The 19,334-nt window shown below is 40.6% G+C and overlaps 2 protein-coding genes across 2 annotated transcripts; both read left to right on the top strand.

Moving 5' to 3' along the window:
- Window positions 1-3,373: 3,373 nt before the first annotated feature.
- On the top strand, window positions 3,374-9,112 carry TM4SF1 (transmembrane 4 L six family member 1). The gene is made up of 5 exons (XM_079315558.1): window positions 3,374-3,589; window positions 5,269-5,358; window positions 6,493-6,641; window positions 7,509-7,680; window positions 8,597-9,112. Exons 1-5 carry the CDS (start codon window positions 3,413-3,415, stop codon window positions 8,609-8,611), a joined length of 603 nt encoding a protein of 200 aa, XP_079171684.1. The 5' UTR covers window positions 3,374-3,412; the 3' UTR covers window positions 8,612-9,112.
- Window positions 9,113-11,562: 2,450 nt separating this feature from the next.
- On the top strand, window positions 11,563-16,748 carry TM4SF18 (transmembrane 4 L six family member 18). Its single transcript, XM_079314638.1, has 5 exons — window positions 11,563-12,005; window positions 13,575-13,664; window positions 14,298-14,440; window positions 14,537-14,717; window positions 15,128-16,748. The coding sequence occupies exons 1-5, from the start codon at window positions 11,829-11,831 to the stop codon at window positions 15,140-15,142; spliced, it is 606 nt and encodes a 201-aa protein (XP_079170764.1). The 5' UTR covers window positions 11,563-11,828; the 3' UTR covers window positions 15,143-16,748.
- Window positions 16,749-19,334: the final 2,586 nt, after the last annotated feature.

Below are 19,334 nucleotides of genomic sequence, written 5' to 3'. Positions count from 1 at the left end.
CATTACAGACACACAGTGTAGGGGAGAGGATGCTTGTAATACTGAGATGGAAATATTTCATACTTGTTTAACTTTTGCAAGAGCATCACACTTTTAGGAATGGACTAGAAACCTAAATGCAAACCAGCGTGTTAGTAGTACAGTCCAGGGGAAACAAACTTTTGCTGGCCATTTTGCAAGGTCAAGGTTTCGCACACAGGCTGTTGCAGAAATAAAAAAAGGATTTGTTTGTCCTGTGTCCTACTTTTACCATAATAACACTGTTGGGAGAATTAATGAATGCAGGCTACAGCATGGCTTTTGTTTGTCACCAGAAAACAGTGTTTGAAGTGGTTTATTTGATTGTGGTATTGCAAGTCTGGGGTCAGTAATAGTTGTTCTTGAGTAAGGTTTATGGGTTCTTCTTTAAAGAGAGGAATTTCTATACACTCATTTAGTGGTAGCTCTGTCCTGATTGTAAGTTTTCAGTCTTCAAACTAGCTGGTTAAATGGCAAAAATACTTTTGTGCATTGCTGCTGACTCCTTCTTAGGACAGCATTATTACTAATAAATGTAATGTTCTCTGTATGTGTCAGTGTGTGTTGTTACACAGAAGTGTGAGTGCTCACTCCAAGCTGACCCCTCTGGTTCAGATCACTTCAGATCTGTCTCAAAGTTGTGGCAGAGATGGCAAGCAGGCACGTGCACCTGTGATACAGCTGTGCTAGCAGCACTTGCTCTCATCACAACTGGTAGTTGATTGTGCTCATAAGTAGCTCATTAGTTCATCTGAGGAGTCGTGATCTAATTAATAAAAGTAATCTGGGGACTTTCTTCTGTCTGTGGCCAGAAGAACCATAGGCACCAAGGACTTAAAGATGAGCAGTTTCCTCTTGTGACTGTCCAGGTTGAGTTTGGCAACCAATGTGTGTTTGAGAGGGGGTGAGGACAGCTACAGCTGCATCACAGTGTTTTTGTGGGTGATTACTGGAAAACACAGCTAATGCATCATTTGGACATTGGGAAATGGATGGCAGCACGGATGGCTCAAGGGAGTTGGAGTTGTCCTAAGGTCACCAGGAGCTCCTCACAGCTGCAGAGTCTGACCTTGGTTTAGCCACCAGGTGACCACACATTCCCAGCACATTCCCAACAATTGCCTGAGCAAGCCCTGGCCTCCATGAGCAGCAACCTATTCAACAGCAGAAGACCAAATGGGAACAGCTTACAAGAGATGCAAGTGGGAATTAATGACTTGTGTAAACACATATGTTGTGTTCCCAATCTTTCCCAAAGAATTGGTGAAGCCCATGCCTTCATTTCCTGTGCAGTGTCACCCCTCCAGATGCCATGCAGTTGCCACAGCTGGCCAGTGCCTCCATAAGAGGCCCTTTCCTCCATTAACCTTTTTCCTAATAGTGGGTGGATCCACCAGAAAATCCGCAAAGAAAAGTTACACTGAGACTTTCTGGCAGAAGCTCTGCCATAGGGTGTCCAAATGGCAGTGGCATTAATGAAGTCCCCTTGATTCACACCTGACCAGGTGTTTTAATGTAAAAAAAATTGTATTTGCATCGAATACAGTGCTTGTTTTGTTTCTTTCTTTCTCAGACTGTTTTCAAGGTCATCGGTACACATATTAAATATAGAATGGATTTTAAATATAAGGTGTTCTTGATGATGTAACTTTTTTTAAATGAAGTATTTAGAAAACCATTATTTAAGTTACAAATAAAACAGTTTTCCAATATATGGTTAGAGCTAGGGTTTTAAATCCGTGTCCCAGAGGCAATATCTTGGTGTGGTTGTTGAGGTGGGAGGAAGGGTATTCGGTGGTAGGTTTGGGGAAGGAGTGGTTTGGGTTTTTTAGCCCAACAAAATAAAGGAAGTTTTCAGTTGAGCCTCCTTCCTCTTCTGCAGAGGAAACTTGCAGTATAATGTTTAGGGTTGTTTTAGTCATCAGAGGTGAAGCACACAGTAATGGCCAGCCTGTGTTTGCACAATTGGAGGATATTTCTCATCCTGAAGGAAGTCTCCAAGGTCAGCAGCTACAATACCCGGAGAAGTTACATCACAAAGCCACAGCTGCACCAGCCTGCTCCTCACCCCCCGCCTTTCATTTTTGCACATTCTTTCTCAGCATAAATGTTGCTCACATTTCTTGCAGGAATACCATGGTTTTGACCTGGGCTTGTGTCTACTGTGTTATTTAGCTATTAAACACACCCTACTCCACCTTCAAGAAAAGAAATCTGAGGGGCTTTTAAAATTTCCTTATAGTCTTCCAATAAGCTGTACATTCCCGAGCTCCATTTGTCCATCTTCTGGTTTTGCAGTGAGAATTGCATTGTGCTGTGATGATGGCAGCAGCAGCACCTGGGTCTAGTCTGGGCCTGTGCATTTTAGTTACCTCCTGCCTTGTGATGGCAGTGGGCATGGCAGCTCATTTCTGTGTTGGGCTGTGTGTGAAGAAAAAGGCCCTGGGCTGCTTCAGGAAAGTTTTCATGAGGAAAAAGAGAAAAGGTTAGATCTTAATTTTTATAGCTCACTTTGTGTCTCCATTTACTATGGAAATTAATATTACTGGTACATTTGGAAACCTTGGATTCAACCTGTTTCTTTCTCAGAATTTTTCTTTTTATGTGTGTTTCTATACATGATATTTCAGTGCAAGGACTTTCTTTTATAATCCTGCTCTTTTAAAGCAGTTTTTTTTCACGAGTGTTTGCTTGGTTTAACTGTTACCAAACCATTTACTAATCGACTGTTAATCTAAATTCATCTCGTCTTATAATGGAAAGAACAAGGACAATCCTAAGAAGCCTACATGTTAATTTTGTTTTCCAACCTCCTGGTGAGGTTTTCTGTTGTTCCATCAACAGGATAGCAAAGTGAGATGTTGCTCTACATACTTCTCATTACTTAAGACCTTATTCTGTTTATACCCAAAACTCTGACTCAGTGTGGTTGAAGTCAGCCAAGTCTTTCCCTGGCTTCAGGTCGTTCTGAATCAGTCTATAAATCTTAAATTCAAAGCTGCTTCTAACAAAGAAAACAAAACATTTTTCCTTCAGTTCCTAACAGAACTTGTATTGTGGTTTAAGGCTGTTACACATCCAATCGTGTTCACCACTGACTATTCCAGGCATCATATATTAGTGTGAAATCACCTAGTACTCAATATTTCCTTCACTGCATTTTGTTCATCTACAATTATTGCATTTAAAAGGGCGGTGGCGTTTCTGCCATCCCTGCTCTTTCACTCTGCAATTGGGAATGGTGGTTAGGAAGGGTTGTAAACGTCATCCAGGTCATTAGGTAACCCCAGGTATTTAAGGACGTGAGAATAAATGCTGATCTTCTTTTAGGTGTGGACAGGTGCGAGATAGGTTGAATTGGACAAGTGGAAGGAGGATCTTTAAAGCTGAGAATATGTGTTTTGGAAGGTGTGCTAGATGTGTTGGTTATAAGCTGCTCATCCTTGCCCTCCTCTGCATTGTGGCCAACACTTTACTTTATTTTCCCAATGGCGAAACAAGATTTGCTTCCGAGCATCACCTCAGCAAATACGTGGAGTGCCTTCATGGCATTCTGGGTGGAGGCTTTCTGGTAAGTAATAACCTGGTGTCTTCTTTCAAGTTTGTTTTGGAGGTACTTTGTACTGTTCTGTTACCTGAATTTATTTGTCAAATATCTTGTCAACGAGTGTCTCTGGAGTTGTATAAAAAAAGAGCTATATTATCCCACAGCTATTATTAGTTACTATTGACTATCTTATCTACAACATTATGTCACTTTAAAACTAAAAAATCATAGGGCCTAGGGCAAAGAATCTGAATGTAAAAGTGAAACCAAGCCTCTCAGCAGGTCACAGTTTGCGTAAAGGGTTAAATCTTAAAAATTTGCTATATTATTGAACCATGCCCCTTTTAAATGTCTCTAACTAATGAGCATTTAGACACAATTTCTTAATTTCTATTATTTGACATGCTGATGGGTATTTCTCTGCCTTAGATCTTTACCTGGAAGAATCGAGTGGTGGTTGTGAAAGCTTTGCATTTGAAGAACAGGAGGCAAGGAGTGTGGGTGCTCGTTATAGGATATCATTAATCTGAAGCTCTTCTTTTCCAGCTGTTCAGTTTTGTGAACCACACTGCAGAATATCCAAGACCCCTAACACCAGGCTTCCTTTTTCATCTCCTTTTAGAAGTTCTCTTAGAAATAGGTCATAGGTCCCTTTCAATTCTTAACACTCTGGTTCTATGATCTCAAGGTACCTGTAAATCTCAGGCTGAAAACAACTGCATGCGAAGGTGCTCTGTGTTGTGAGAGGTGCTCACAGCTGTGTGACAGTCCCATCGGGACCTGGAGTGGGATTTGCAAAGACTGGGCTTTACAGGCAGAATTATGCAAGTGAAATCAGTGGAATTTCTCCTGCAGCACACTTGTACAACCTCTTCTGCCCTTGAAGCACTGGGGCTCAGCAAAAGGTTTGAGCAAGGGCTGACAAGTATGTGTCTGCAATAGGATAGTTCTTATTCTGTTTTCATGTTAAGTAAGTCTGTGGTGTTGTCAAATAACTCTCTACCCTCTCTTTATGCTTTTCCAGAGTACTCTTGGGTGTAGAGTTTTATAAGTGGACACTGTTAATTACTATTATTGCTGGTGGGAGGATCCTCTTTTTAATCAGCTCCATTCATTCTTGATTTTATGCTGAAAACTCTGGAGTATGGATGGTTTATGTTTCTCATGGATAGCTTCTGCTTTGTTACTTTGCATTTCTGTCACTGGAAACTGGTTGTGAAATCTTGGAAAAAAGATTCCTCTACTAAGATGTTTGTCACTCAGACAATGATGGTTACTCTTAAGTAGCAAGTATATTGGCAGTTTAAAAATCTTTATTTTGTAGTCCTCATTGAAATAACGTTAATGCTTTCCCCCCACACCCACTCTGCCCTAAAACATTCTATTTGCAAATACAGAGTTTAATGTAAACAGAAGCTTTTAAAGCTGAAATACTTAAGATGCCTCAACAATGCAATGCCCCACCAGTCTCTTTTTGTGCTTGAGTGCAATATTGGCACAAAGTGGCAACAGAAGTATCCCTGTCCTGGGGTTGGTGATGCCAGCAGCAAAATGTCAGCTGCGTTAAACGGGTGTAAAGCTGCATCACCTGTACAGGCTGGCTGCCACGAAGCAACACGAATGAATCAATTCGAAGAGTGTATTTTGTCTGCCCTCTCTGTGCAACCCAAAGGAACAGTGTGGTTTGTTTGCTCCGTGCCCAGGTGCTCATCCCAGCTGCGGTGTTCATCGGGCTCCACAGCGACGGCGGCTGCGGGTGCCTCGGCCGCGAGGGCGGAGGGAAGAGCTGTGCCGTGAGTGAGCCCGTGTAGCCAGCCCAGAACCCCAGGGACAGGGCTGCTGTCCGTGTTTCTGTCTGCTGCGCTCACAGTCCGTGTTTCTGTCTGCTTTGTTCACAGTCCATGTTTCTGTGCACACAGTCCGTGTTTCTGCTGCTCTCAGTCCGTGTTTCTGTCTGCTGTGCTCACAGTCCGTGTTTCTGTGCTCACAGTCCGTGTTTCTGTCTGCTGCGCTCACAGTCCGTGTTTCTGTGCTCACAGTCCGTGTTTCTGTCTGCTGTGCTCACAGTCCGTGTTTCTGTGTGCTCACAGTCCGTGTTTCTGTGCTCGCAGTCCGTGTTTCTGTGTGCTGTGCTCACAGTCCGTGTTTCTGTGTGCTCACAGTCCATGTTTCTGTGCTCGCAGTCCGTGTTTCTGTGTGCTCACAGTCCGTGTTTCTGTGCTCACAGTCCGTGTTTCTGTGCTCGCAGTCCGTGTTTCTGTGCTCGCAGTCCGTGTTTCTGTCTGCTGTGCTCACAGTCCGTGTTTCTGTGCTCGCAGTCCGTGTTTCTGTGTGCTCACAGTCCGTGTTTCTGTCTGCTGTGCTCACAGTCCGTGTTTCTGTGCTCACAGTCCGTGTTTCTGTCTGCTGTGCTCACAGTCCGTGTTTCTGTGCTCGCAGTCCGTGTTTCTGTCTGCTGTGCTCACAGTCCGTGTTTCTGTGCTCACAGTCCGTGTTTCTGTCTGCTGTGCTCACAGTCCGTGTTTCTGTGCTCACAGTCCGTGTTTCTGTCTGCTGTGCTCACAGTCCGTGTTTCTGTGCTCACAGTCCGTGTTTCTGTGCTCACAGTCCGTGTTTCTGTGCTCGCAGTCCGTGTTTCTGTGTGCTCACAGTCCGTGTTTCTGTACTCGCAGTCCGTGTTTCTGTGTGCTCACAGTCCGTGTTTCTGTGCTCACAGTCCGTGTTTCTGTGCTCACAGTCCGTGTTTCTGTGCTCGCAGTCCGTGTTTCTGTGTGCTCACAGTCCGTGTTTCTGTACTCGCAGTCCGTGTTTCTGTGCTCACAGTCCGTGTTTCTGTCTGCTGCGCTCGCAGTCCGTATTTCTGTGCTCACAGTGTTCTGTGTTTCTGTGTGCTGTATTCACAGTACGTTTTTCCGTGTGCTGTGCAGGTGCTGTCCGCGGTTCTGGCAGCCTTTGTTGGGATGCTTGGCTCTGGATACTGTATAACCATTTCAGCCCTGGGCTTATCTCAAGGACCATACTGTTTTACCCACCTAGAGAGAAACTGGATGTATCCTTTCACTGACTCCTCTGGAGGGTAAGTTATCTATTCCGGAGGATGTTACCTCTACCCAATGTACACATGGGCTTCATTCCAGTACCTTTCAGCAATGCCCAGTAACCACACACACAGTTCTAAGTGGGATCCTTCCCACTTAGTAAGAACTTAACCGATGGCATCAGTTACCCTCGCTGCTACAGTGTAAAACCAAAGCCTTAGAAATATGTATATGTGAGGAAATCTATACGTCATATACTGTTCATTTCCATGGACATCTCTAACAAAGTACAAAGTTTTGGGACTTTGAAGGATTTAAAAACTAGCAATAGTGGCTGTTAAGATATTTGTCTTATCATTTAAGTAAGAGTCTGTTTTGTCAGGCTTGCTTCTGAAGTTGCTTTGCACCAGCATGAGGCAGCACAATGCCCACATTAGTGACAATGGCATAGAATCTCATAAATGAAGCTTGAGGTTTATAAGAATCCTTGGACACTGCAGGGCTCCTAATTATCCCTAATTAAGAATCTCCTGCAAAAATGTCTCAGTGTGCTGTTCCCCATTAATGCTCATAAATCCTGATGTGGTTCATAACATGGTATGCTTTCAAAGTGTCAGTATGTTAGGCAGCCTCAAGGCTCTATCTACCATCTTATGGCTGCTGCCAGGCTAGAGGCAGTTGGAGTACTAGGAAGCACATAAAGCCCTTTGCAGCAGAATTTGGATTTTATATTTCACTTGTATCTCTCCCAAGAGGGGTCATTCCTCCTGCTCCAGCCTCCTGACCATTACTGAGTATAGAAGAACTAGATTAAATTCTTGCTGAACTAGACATTATTTGGTTCTAGTATATGTTAAGTATCCCACTCTGACACAATGTTTTATGCTTTTAATTGCTGTGTCCAGGTACTTGTTTGAGTATAACAAGTGGTCTGAATGTCAGGAACCTCAAAACATCGTGCAGTGGAATATTACCCTCTTTTCCATCCTCCTTGTTTTGGGAGGAATAGAATTCATTCTGTGCTTCATACAGATAATCAATGGCATTCTTGGAGGATTGTGCTGCAGTCATGAGGAGGTAAGTAATTTGCAGATATACGCATGCTTCTCAGATGAACATGAAACTTGTTACTTATACTACCGTGCAGTTTTACTCAGCAGTTACTTTATAGGTATTCTTAAGCAACAATTAGTGTATGGCTGTTTCTATAGCCCTGCTGTGATTAGAATTTCCATGTAGTGTTTGATCAGGTGATTTCTGCTGATTCCTCAGTTGTCCCAGTGACGTTAATCTCCTGAGAGCTAGGAGCTAGGGGGCTTTTGTCTGTCTTTTTGGTCATCAGCAGTGTATAGGTGATATAACTGAGACACAGATCTCCTGGTCATTGTGGTCTTTGCCTAAACCATTTTTGCACAGTGTGATGGTGTTAACCTTGTGCTTTGTACACAGCATCTCATAAGCTACTGACAATAGGCTGCATATGATGAAAATTGCAGCATTCTGGCCTTGCTTAGTGGAAGTATGACAAGAGAAATAATTAAATTCCACATAGCTAACAAAATCTGCAGATATATCTGGGGGGTTTTTGAGGGTGGTTTTTTTTTTTTTTTTTTTTTTTTTTTTTTTTTTTTTTGGTGAGGAAAGGAAATTCTCTCCAAATTTCTTTAAAGCCTTGTTAAATAGTTTGGGCATGTTCCAAAGTCAGTATCATAGTGCTAGTGTTGGAATCAGCACAGCTTAAAGTATGAATCAGGTATAATTTGCACCATACACTATAGTTAATCATGCGTTTCACATTTTTAATTGACGTAGTTGAATATTGAGGTTCTTTCAAAGCTATTACTCTTTTCTTCCTCCTGTCTCCTTTCTCTAACTGCAGTATAAAAGGGCTAATGTATGGTTTTCTAAATGTGGTCAGATTTGCATTTTTAGTTGGATACAATATTAGCATTCTTTCCAATAATATGTTTCTTTTTTTTTGTTCCCCCTGCAGACATATGTTTGCTAAAACATGACAATACATTGACATCGGTGCACGTGTTTGCTGTAATGAACATATTGTGGATTTTTTTAAACATTCCATGTGTACTGAAATACACATTGTTGTCAAACTGTGCTGTTGCCACAAATTTAACTGATGGGGCCTTTGTTGATGGAGTCATATGCAGGTTTTCCACTAACCTGCCTGAACTGAAAGGCAAAATGTATCCTGAATATCTTTGGTTCATTTCATCTTGGCACAGGCAACTGCCTTAACACATGTCACTAAGGTGACTTTATTTAATTTTCTCTTTCTACTGACACAACACCTCTGTACTTTGTCCTGCTTTCCCAATAAAGTTGCTCTTTCATTCCAATCTTGGAATGAATACAAACCAAGTCTAGCCTGGCCTGGATAAAAGGTCTCGGTTAGCTGGATCAAAACCAAAGCAGCATTAAAATGTGGATGATTGAGGGCTTTTCAGGATTTTTCTGAACTTCCCCTGTACTTCACAAATAAAGATTTGTATTAAAAATACCCAGGAGGTGTCTGTGATTCCTACCCTGCCCATGCTGAAACACTGCTTGCCTGGTCTTGGAGTAAAGGGCAGTGGTGGAATGAGAATATGGATTTAATATATAGCTATATATTATAGTTATATAACTGGCTATAACCTGTCCTTCCTCTCCAGCAGGCTCTGCCAGAGTAGGAACTGCTTCCTTGCTTGGTCTGGCTCATTTAACTGGAACAGGTGTGTTTGTTCATCAATAAGGGTTCAACAACAGCTCTGGGACAGATAGAGCAGCACACGTGGAGTCTCAGTCCTAGGTCAGGGCTGGCAGTTCCCAGCCAGGGAGCTGAGGGATCCCTGCACTGCTGACCCCAGCTGAGCCCCTCCTGCCCTCCCAACGGGGATCATCTCCTCCTTGCTGCACTGCAGGCTTGAGATAAAAAACAAGATGTGGGCATGACTCCTGCTTCTCATAATAGTTATTTGGTTTTCTGATATACGCAATTAATTAAAGAACTGAAACAATTTTACCAATTCAAATACACAGAATGATCAGGCTGGGGGTTAGACTTGAAACACCAGCACAAGGCATGTAGCACCAACAGATCCTTGTAGTACACACAGCACTACTGCTCACTATTTATATTGCTGTGTGTAAAAAATGGCCAGCTGGATTCTTTTGTTGCCTGGTGCATAAGACATGTTTTAAGAGATTTAGTAGTTACATTGTGAAGAAGTTACTGGTTTAGGTTGCCTTCATTTCAGCTGACAGAGAAGTCACTCACACAGAGTAAACATGACTTTTCGGTAACAGGCTTGGAATCAACTCATGAATAATGACAGCAATGGAAAAGCAGTGCTTGCAACACTTGGCAAGATGTCTGAGAAACTGTCTTGCATGTTTGCCTAATTCTTAGTATAAAGTAGTTGTTTCCTGTTCTAGCAGCATTGTGTGCCAAAAAATAAGCATGCTGTGATATGATATTTGCAGATTTCAGTTTAAAAACAAAGTAATGAAGCAGAATGCTGTACTGCAGAGCAAATGCTTCTTCAGACACCATTTTCCAAGTTAGCTTCTTCTAATCAGAACAGGTTATAATGGAAATAGCATCAAATTTGATTACAACATAAGATGCTTACTACTAATTTTGGTCTTTGCTTTTAAGAAAATATTTCAGCCAATTATATGGTCATTTTGTTTTTTACTTAAGAAACCAGTGATGGGTATTGGATGTGCAGGATTTTAATGCAACTGGTCTCCCTGCTCTCTGTGGCATACGCTGATGACATGAGTTCTGTCTCTGAGTCTGGAAAGGCAGGTTTGCCACTAATTCTGTTTAGAGCAAGACCTGAAAAAAAGTATCCATAGTGATGAGACAGTAAAACAGGAAATATGGCAAGATCAAGAATGAGGACTTCAAAATGAAATCTTCTAGAAAAAGAGGAGAGTTACAGCAGAGAGAGAATAGGTTGAAAAATTGTTTAATTGTTTGAGTACCACCATGCCCATTTCCTTGTGTGATCTCATGTTAAGTGATAGTATGGAATTAGTTACACTGTGCAATCCAAACAGCTTTTATGAGGGGATGAAAGAAGCCTCATGTGTGAAGAGCCTGAAACAGCTCATGAGGAAACACAAGGAGAATGTGTTGTGATGTCATTGCTTCTAAAATCAGCCTTCCTACTTTTGATAGAGCCTTTTTGTTTTTTCTCTGACTACAACTTTCCTATTGAGTAAAGTATAAGGTCAATTTTGAGTTACTTTTCTGATGACTCACAGGATAGACTGAAGGCTTGGGTTATGCTGCGAGTGTTCAAACTGCTCTGGCTCTGAGTTACTGGGATGGTGTTTAGATGTTCAGGGGCTGGGGAATGATGACATGTGACAATGGGAAAGCTGTCTGACTTTGGCTTTGCATAGTGCACTCAGCAGTCATTTCAAAACAGCAGCCAGACCTTTTGTCCTGCACAAGAAGTCACGTGCAAATAGGTCAGGTCTGTAGCTGTGCAAACTCAGCTGTAAGTACAGAATGGAACAATTGGAGAAATAGCAGGATTTTATTTGCAAAGCACTGGAGCCACATAATGCTGTGGGAAAGAGTAATTGATTAAAAGTGTGAAAAAAGTCTGCCTTGCAGTTTCTAACCAGAGTTATTTGAGTTTCTATACTGTCTGCAAGACAGCCCAGACTCAGCCTGCTCTTGCACGTCCATAACATATCAGTTCCTCCTTAGAGTTCTCTGAATAAATCCTGGTAGTATGAGGTGAAGTGTGGCCTTCTGTACAGACACTGGGCATGTTCATCCTCTTACAGCTCCCTTCCCCATGCCGCAGTAAGGCTGAAAAACCTTGCTTCTGTCACAAACTGTGCTGCAGTTTCTGTCCTGGGGAGGAGGACATTTTTGAGCAGTCACTAGGAAATGAGAGCTTTGAAGTTCCTTCCTGAGTCTGACTCCTAGACATATTTCATTTGGAAGATCACAAAGGAGGGTCTTTTAGAAGGGAAATGGCTACTTAAGGACGTGCATCACACAGGACAGTGAGTTTACAGAGTGATATTCATCTGCTGTTCTGCTAAGTGTTAGCACTTCTATCCCTGGAATCACACCCCAGTCACTGGTTCCTGTGAATATGAAATGACTGAATCAAGCTGGGGAGGTCAAAACTCTTCATATGTTGGAAGTCTTGTAAACTTTTGTTAGCTTAGAGGAGCAAAACTTCCACTCTTGAGAAATGGTTTTGGAGACATGTGGAAGCTGTTTGAGCTGCGTGCTGGTGCCTCTTGCGCTTTGGAGCATCGTTGTGAACATCCTCCTGTACTTTCCAAACGGGAAAGCTCTGCAGGCTGCCACTTACCAGCTCCCCAGCCATGAGTGGTATTTTGAAGGGATCTGTTTCTCAGGTGTGATGGTAAGTGGATTTTTAATGAATTGCATTCTACTGCAAATAATATTGGATTAGTCTACAGCGATGTAATTACTTTTTAAAAAGAGCATATGGATTACTTCAACAAAACCCACTGCAGGCAGAAAACCTCAAACAAACAAAAAAAAATTAGTATGCTGAATGACAAGTTATGTATGTTACTAAGTGCAATTGATTTTGCAGAGTGTGTTTGGGGTTTTTCTGCTGTCTTTTTGTTTATATGCAATTTATGCTTGTATTATGGAGGCAAGCACTAATTCAACTTGCAGAGGTTGAATTAGAGTTCTTTTTTACCCAAATGAAAAAAAAAAAAAGAGCTTCTCATAATTGTTCAAATGTTTTTAAGAGCTGTACACAATCCACTGTTCAGAAGACTTAATAGAGTTCACAATGCATCAGGAGCTGCTGTCATACTAAACACAGAAAATTGTCTGACTGTGACTGGCGTAGTGGGTTTCTGCCTGTTACATATGTAATATGTAATATGTAATCTGCCTGTTACATCTGCAATAATAAACTGCTATGGAATTGCCCACTGTTCATGCTATTCACCATGTTCATAAAGAGCTGTATCCTCAGGAGCAGAAAGCAGTTATGTGATTAAAAGTGCTTTGTACAAAATCAGTGCTTTAAGAGGGTTTATCTGCAAAAGTGAGATTTTTTTAGGAAAGTTCTGAACTGCTATTAAAACATTAGACATTCCTTTGAAATTGTGTATTGTCTTCAAAGCAGAAGAACAAACTTCTGTTCTAGCAGAAGAAAAAAACTACCAGGCAGAGGTTTCAAACAGAAAAACAGTTGCAAATGGATGAAAAAGTTAACTGCAACAATGATATTGATATTTTGAAGTATTTTTAGCCTTAAGATTATTTCCAATTTATTAAAAATGCATGTATCATTTTGTTACAAACCAGTCAGCAGTATGTGAGAGGGTAGTGCTGTGATTCAGAAATATTCTCTTCTCATACTTCCCTTTTCAAACCTGTGCCTCTCTGAATGGCAGGTTGTGGTTCTGGAGCCCAAATCTTATTTATTAAAATTATTTTAGGATCAGACTTAAATAACCCAGTAGTCTGAAAAAATCAGTATGGATATTTGTCAAACAAATAGAAGTCCAGGTGAATTAATCTCAAGTTTGCGTTATTGACTTTTTCTAGCGTTAGGTGTGCTGGTAAGGAAGGCAATAGCCTGATTTGTGTGCGTGTGTCAGCAAGAAGGAGTTGAACTGATATGTCTGTATCAATAAAATATCCTCCTTTTCACTGGTATTGTTTGTTTTGCTTGTGAACTTGGTTTTATTGTTCCAGCTTCACTGGTGCCCAAGCCTGTAGCACTTTTCTGTGATGGGAGATGCTTTACTCTTGTCTTTCAAGTACCAGACACAAGTACAGCAGGAGCCTGCTGAAACCAGTGCAGCTCCTTGTGTGCAATGGATCAGCTTTAAAACATCAAGCAAGACAACAGAGGAGTTGCAGTCCCTGCCTTGGGAAAGTGAAGGAGGCTTTGGCTTAGAGTCTGCAGTCATCTCACTAACCCTGCCATGTCCTCTTGCAGATCCTTCTTCTGGCAATAATTCTGATAACCCTGGAGTGCAGTGTGTTCTATCGGTGCTGCCAGAGTGAGAGCTGCAACAAAACCTACAGGGTGAGTCTCTGCTTTATTTCTGTGCAGCTCCTTAGCATTTGTTCCAAATGCCTTCCTGCTCCTGTGTTTCCAGCATATCCTGCTGCCCTCTCCACTGCTCTGTTTCCACTTCCTTTCACATTGCAAGGTCACAGAAAGTGTAGCTTATTTCTTCTGAAGCATGAACAGGAGGAAAGAAAATTAGACACACACTTCCCTCAAATCCTTGTAAAATAAAATAAGAACATAGAATGAAACATACCAGCTAAACAGCTTCATCTCTTTGCCTGTATTATTTGGAAGTGGGTTTTTTCAGAAATTACACAAATACGCATTATCTGGGATGCAGACTTGTTTAATACATGGTTATGTTCTTCTGGTATTTTTGGAAACAACTTTAAAAAGATGAAAGTTTTAAAACCCCACCCAAATAATATATAATTTATAGCTGTAGAACTGTCTTTAACTCTGTCTGAATATTTATTTTGTATGTGTATTCTTACTGTTCTTTTCCTGCTATTTTTCTTTCTGAATTTTGAAGACTGGGAAAATAAAATGTGAAATTCTGCCCCAAGGAAGTAGCTAGATTGAATGATCATATTTTCTGTTGGCACTATCCCCACAAGGTAACACTTCTCTCTCTCTTTACTTCAGAGTTTTATTTCTATTGTGCTAGCCCTGCTAGGAGTTGCTTTCTCAGGATACAGCTGCATCATTTTTACCCTGCATTTGATTAAAGGCCCTTTCTGCAATTCATCAAGTGGATGGAATTATATTTTCAAGGACACCGCCGGGGGGTAAGAAACGCTGATGTAACTCTTCTGGAAGAAATTGTTCATCAAATCAGTAGTCAGAAACATTCTTCTTACTTCAGCCTGGTGTTTCTCTGATAGGTACCTCACAGATTACCCTGCCTGGTCTAAGTGCACAGAACCTCCCAACATAGTGGAGTGGAATATCATTTTGCTCTCCGTTTTGATAGCTCTCAGTGGATTGCAGTTGATCATCTGCATTCTCAAAGTAGCTGCTGAGCTGAAACGAACACTCTGTGGGACCTATTCTGTTTTTGTGCAGGTAACAAAACATCAGAAGTTAGTTTCTTCAGCATCTCCTTGTCTCTATAGCTTCAGCAATTTCTCTCAGCTGGAGACCTACCCTTTTGGTTTATGCATTCTCTATGCTACTGCATATTTATCCAGAGAATGTGTCCTGAGAATAATAATAATACTTCATTTGTTTTGACTAATCCACTAATTTCTTGTGGTATACAGAGGTTGGTGGCTGCTCACTCTGACCTTGAAGACTAGGGCTGAGAAGAAAAAAATGTGATTGGAAAATTAATACTGATGCCAAGTCCATTACTCTTACATCAGCAGAGGTTGCTGAACACCTTTGTTTTAACATTCCACTAGCAGACATTCTCACTAATCTATGACTTTCACAGCAGTGATGGGAAAGATTAGTACTTTGTTTTTTACTTGCAGGCTGGGATTCTCTGAAAATGGCAAGGAAATTGTTGCTGCTTCTCCCCCACCACCAGAAAAAGAGAGAAATGGCCTCTCCATAATCCATAGTGGTAGATTTGAGTGCTACAAAGGAAAATGAAACCTTTGTCTTAAATCTCTGTCTGTCAAACTTCTCTATTTTGGATTAAGTATATTTGAACAGACATCTGTTCAAATGTTTTTTCACCTGTCCTGTTGCACCTGGCAGGGACACTTCATTTTTTTACCCTCCAGCTTGTTGTGACAATAAGGATGTTTGAATATAATGGAACTGCTTTTGTATTGAAATAACTTTTTCTTTTTTTTTTTTTTTTTTTCAATAAACTGTTGTAGAGCAGTTTTTGTACTCCCTTGTGATTGCTCAGACCATATAACTATTTGCTGTTCTGAAAGGGCCTGGCTCAAAGCCCAGTACATCAGGAGGGGTTGGTTGATAGTTCACTGAGTGAAGCCAAGATTTCTAAATGAATGAATTTTAGTTACAGACAATGATGTTGATGCAGGGCAGAACCTACCCTGCTTCTTCCAACTTAGAGGCTCTTAAGTGCAAAAAGCAATTACTGAAAAAACCTATCAAGTCTTCTTGTGGTAAAATGGGCACCTGGGCCTGACTGACATGCTGGACATGCAGGTCTGGGCTCAGCTGTGCGAGCTGTAAATGCTAACAGCTGCACTGGGCTTCTTCTGACTTTACACTTAGAGGCAAATTTTTTCTTTTAGTCAAGTGTGATTCGACTTGAGTGAACATATGAGGGAATCTTGTGAGCACCCAATACTAGCTTATTAATATTCTTCAAGTATCCTGTCCTTGCTGCAATGGAAGGCTAACATTCTTGACAGTAATGATCAGGTGAAAGAGAATAATCTGTTTTGAATATCTGTAAAGATATTTTTACTTTCTCATAGAATGTTTTTTTCATTGCTGGGGTAAATTAAGGAATCCACAATGAAGCAGACACCTGGCTCATTTGCAGTTGCATGGGCAGAATTTGGCTGTATTTAGCATTCCAGTTTTTAGTCAATGGACACCCAGAGGAAAGAGAAGTATGTACTTCAGCCTTGCAGTAATGCATGTATGCCTACTACATCACAGCTAGTGGGATTCAGGTACACTGTCATCAAATAATGAACACTGTTAGAAATGCAAACCACACAATAACTGTGAACTTTGAGTAAATTATTTAGAAAAATTTAAAATATTAGTAATTTTATTCTGTTTTGAGGCAATATTGAGATTTTGCCTTCCTATTATTTTATCAGATGGTTTTGAATAGCTAAATTTTTCCTGTAGGATTTCAAGAATTCATCTAAAATTTTATTGTTTCATTTCCTTTAGGTTTCAAGAAGTAATAAAGTAATTAATTATATTTAAGAATGGGGTTATTCTTTTGGGAGATGTTTCAGGGTGGCATGGCTTGGCAGAGGTGCATGATACAAAGGCATGGTGATAAAATGAGGACTGTGTCATTGCACACTTGTTCTTCTCTAGGCTTAAATATAATTTATCATTTATCTTAAATTATGATCCTGCATTTTTATGGACTTGTAGATATTGTTCCTGGACAGAAGGAAAATAAAAAAAAATTAAAATCAGCCTGTACTGCAACTAAATATCTCAGAGAATCTTGCTAATTTCTTGCCTGCAAACTCTGGATCTGTCCTTAATTTATAATTTTTTTGTGTAATTTTGTCTGGTGAATTTATATTTTCACTCTATCACAGAAATATCTTAATTTTGGGGCTTAAATTAAATAAAGAAACATGTAATGTAGTTGAACTTCCTGACCCTGCAACCTTTTTTACCCATAATCCAGAATCTGGCATCAACATTGCCATAGCCAAATTCAGCTGCAACTTGGTGGTTCAGCTTTTAAAGGGGCAGTTTATTAATTTGAAATTGTTGTTAAGAGTACTAAAGGTTAACAATGGGTTGTATTTCTGAATTTAACAGCCAGTTTTGCACAGTGCTTTTGTATGTAAGGCAAAATTAACCTTGATCTAATCAATTTAAGCCCTGATTCAACCCTGAGTATTTAGTCTTTAAAAAGAGGTTCTATGAGCTGTGCCTGGCAGCAGAACCAAGATTTCTATAAAGAATTTTAATTAACTGGCTTGAAATCTGGACACAACCCAGGATCCTGGCAGTGGCGTTTGGGGCAGCACGAGGATGCAGCGGCAGAACAGACCCAGCAGCAGAAGAGGCCTCGGGGCAGGACCAGGCTGGCAAAGCTGGACGTGAGAAACCTTTGCTCAAGAGCTCCTGGGCGTGAAATGCTCGTCCTGCCTGCTGAACCCACATAAAGCACAGGAGGGGCAAAGCTACCGTGTGAGTCTGTGAGCTCCGGCAGGAGAGGGATGCTGCATCTGCTCCAAGAGTTCAGCCTTGCTTGCTCTTCGCAGCCAGCGCATTCTGCAGAGTGTCAGGACTCTGCAGCAGCACCAGTGCCGTTCTTTTAAAAGACTGCAGCTGGAAATCGCTGTAGGCACAGTGGTGCAGAAAAATACTGTGGAGCCCCGTCCACACCTTTGCATTTCAGGGTATTCTAATACTTGTGTGGGGAAAAGTGGCTCTTGCTGAGCTGCAATTTGCTGATTGTGCCCACCGTGGATGGAGGGCTCCAGGCTGAGGGCAGATGGAGCTGCAGCTGCTGCTTCAAGGGTGTTTAACTGCAGAGAGCTGCAGGCAGCCAGAGCAGCAGCTTGGGCAGCAGGCAATAGGCACACATCGTTCAAATGAGGGAATGTGAAATGTTGAGGGTTCAGCTCAGCCTCACTCTGTGATCTTATTGAGACCTGTCATCAGAATATTCCATTTTGGGGTTTGTTTATTCTTTTCTTTAAAGGAAAAATTTCGAAGTAAAATATTTGCTTTATCTTTTCAATGCAATTTTGGGGATTTTAAAAACAGTCGGAGTATTTCTGCATCCTCAATATGAGAAATGAGGTTTTATGGTTTCAAACAATAAAGAGATATTCGTGATACCAAACTGCAGACTCATAATGTAACCAATTATATAGGGTTCTTTTTATTTAGGTCCTGAGAGAAATGTCTGCTTTTTGGACACCCTCTGAAGATAATACAGACTTGAGAAGCTGAGGTACTTTGGTCAGTTTTCTGAGTTCCTTAAGATAAAGATGAGTGTGTTTAGGCATAAAGACAATATCCAAGTTTGGGGCAGATGAGAATAAAAGCAGGAGTGGAAAATATTGCCTGTCAAAGTTTTTGTTATATTTTTACATAAGAAAAACCTTCAGTTCTTTTGCAAATCAAGGATAAGTAATTTAGAGTATTCAGGGATGTACAGCAAATTAAAGTGTATGTTTTTACCCTCAAATAAATGTGGAGATTTCAAGGGTATTGCTTTTGTGGCTTTTCTTTTCCTCAATCAAATGGAAACCTTAACAAAAATACATCAAAAACCTACAAATGTATGAAAATTCATTTATTAAAGAATGTATTAAGGAATGACTTTGTATGTAAGTATTTTAACAAGAGGTAAAAGTTTCCTCATTTTAACCTCACTTAATTTACAAATGGGGCATATGTAACCCGGATAAAATGATCTTTCCACTGTTCTACTTGTCTTCATCCAGGGCAAAGGAAAAAATTCCCTACTGAGGTAATTTTGAACATGTGACATCAAACTGTGAAACTCCAGAATTTCATCACAGATTCGGGGAGATTTCAAAATCTCAGCTTTGGCTTTGTCATTTAGAGAGAGGTAGAATCCTCTATTTAATCCAAATGTGTAGAAATGTGAAGAAATTAAAAATTCTGACAGTGCCTGATAAGAATAGTGATTAAAATTGGCAAATTATCTTATACCACACTCCTGGTGAATAGGACTTAGATTTTTATGCCATTAAAGGAAAACTGCTATACTTTAGTTATATTCTGAATCATAGTCTTCTATCCAAAATAATCATAATTTTTCTGACCACTGTTAAAATAGCTGCAAAGGATATGCTTATTAAAGATAATTTTAAGTTGTCATACAACAGAAAATTGTAATAGTGTCAGGTCTCAGAGCACAGATTAATTTTTTCAGAGTTCCCAAGTGACTGAAAACATATATTTTTTAATAGAAGTATGCAGGTCGCTTTGTATGCCTTAAGTTTCAGACATAATCAGGTTATAATGTATATATACTCCAAAAAGTGCCATTACAACCTTTTGTTAGATGGT

The sequence above is a fragment of the Erithacus rubecula genome (genome assembly GCF_903797595.1).
Source record: "Erithacus rubecula genome assembly, chromosome: 11".
In the NCBI taxonomy this organism is placed as follows: domain Eukaryota; kingdom Metazoa; phylum Chordata; class Aves; order Passeriformes; family Muscicapidae; genus Erithacus; species Erithacus rubecula.
This window is presented reverse-complemented; position numbering and strand designations above follow the sequence as displayed.

Bases quoted from the DNA above. Each gene is read 5' to 3' on its own strand.
- TM4SF1 (XM_079315558.1), top strand. From the start codon at position 3,413: ATGTGTTTTGGAAGGTGTGCTAGATGTGTTGGTTATAAGCTGCTCATC. The intron at 5,359-6,492 runs GTGAGTGAGCCC...TGTGCTGTGCAG, and splicing joins GCGGAGGGAAGAGCTGTGCC to GTGCTGTCCGCGGTTCTGGC. The intron at 6,642-7,508 runs GTAAGTTATCTA...TGCTGTGTCCAG, and splicing joins TTCACTGACTCCTCTGGAGG to GTACTTGTTTGAGTATAACA.
- TM4SF18 (XM_079314638.1), top strand. From the start codon at position 11,829: ATGGTTTTGGAGACATGTGGAAGCTGTTTGAGCTGCGTGCTGGTGCCT. The intron at 12,006-13,574 runs GTAAGTGGATTT...GTCCTCTTGCAG, and splicing joins TCTGTTTCTCAGGTGTGATG to ATCCTTCTTCTGGCAATAAT. The intron at 14,441-14,536 runs GTAAGAAACGCT...TTTCTCTGATAG, and splicing joins TTCAAGGACACCGCCGGGGG to GTACCTCACAGATTACCCTG.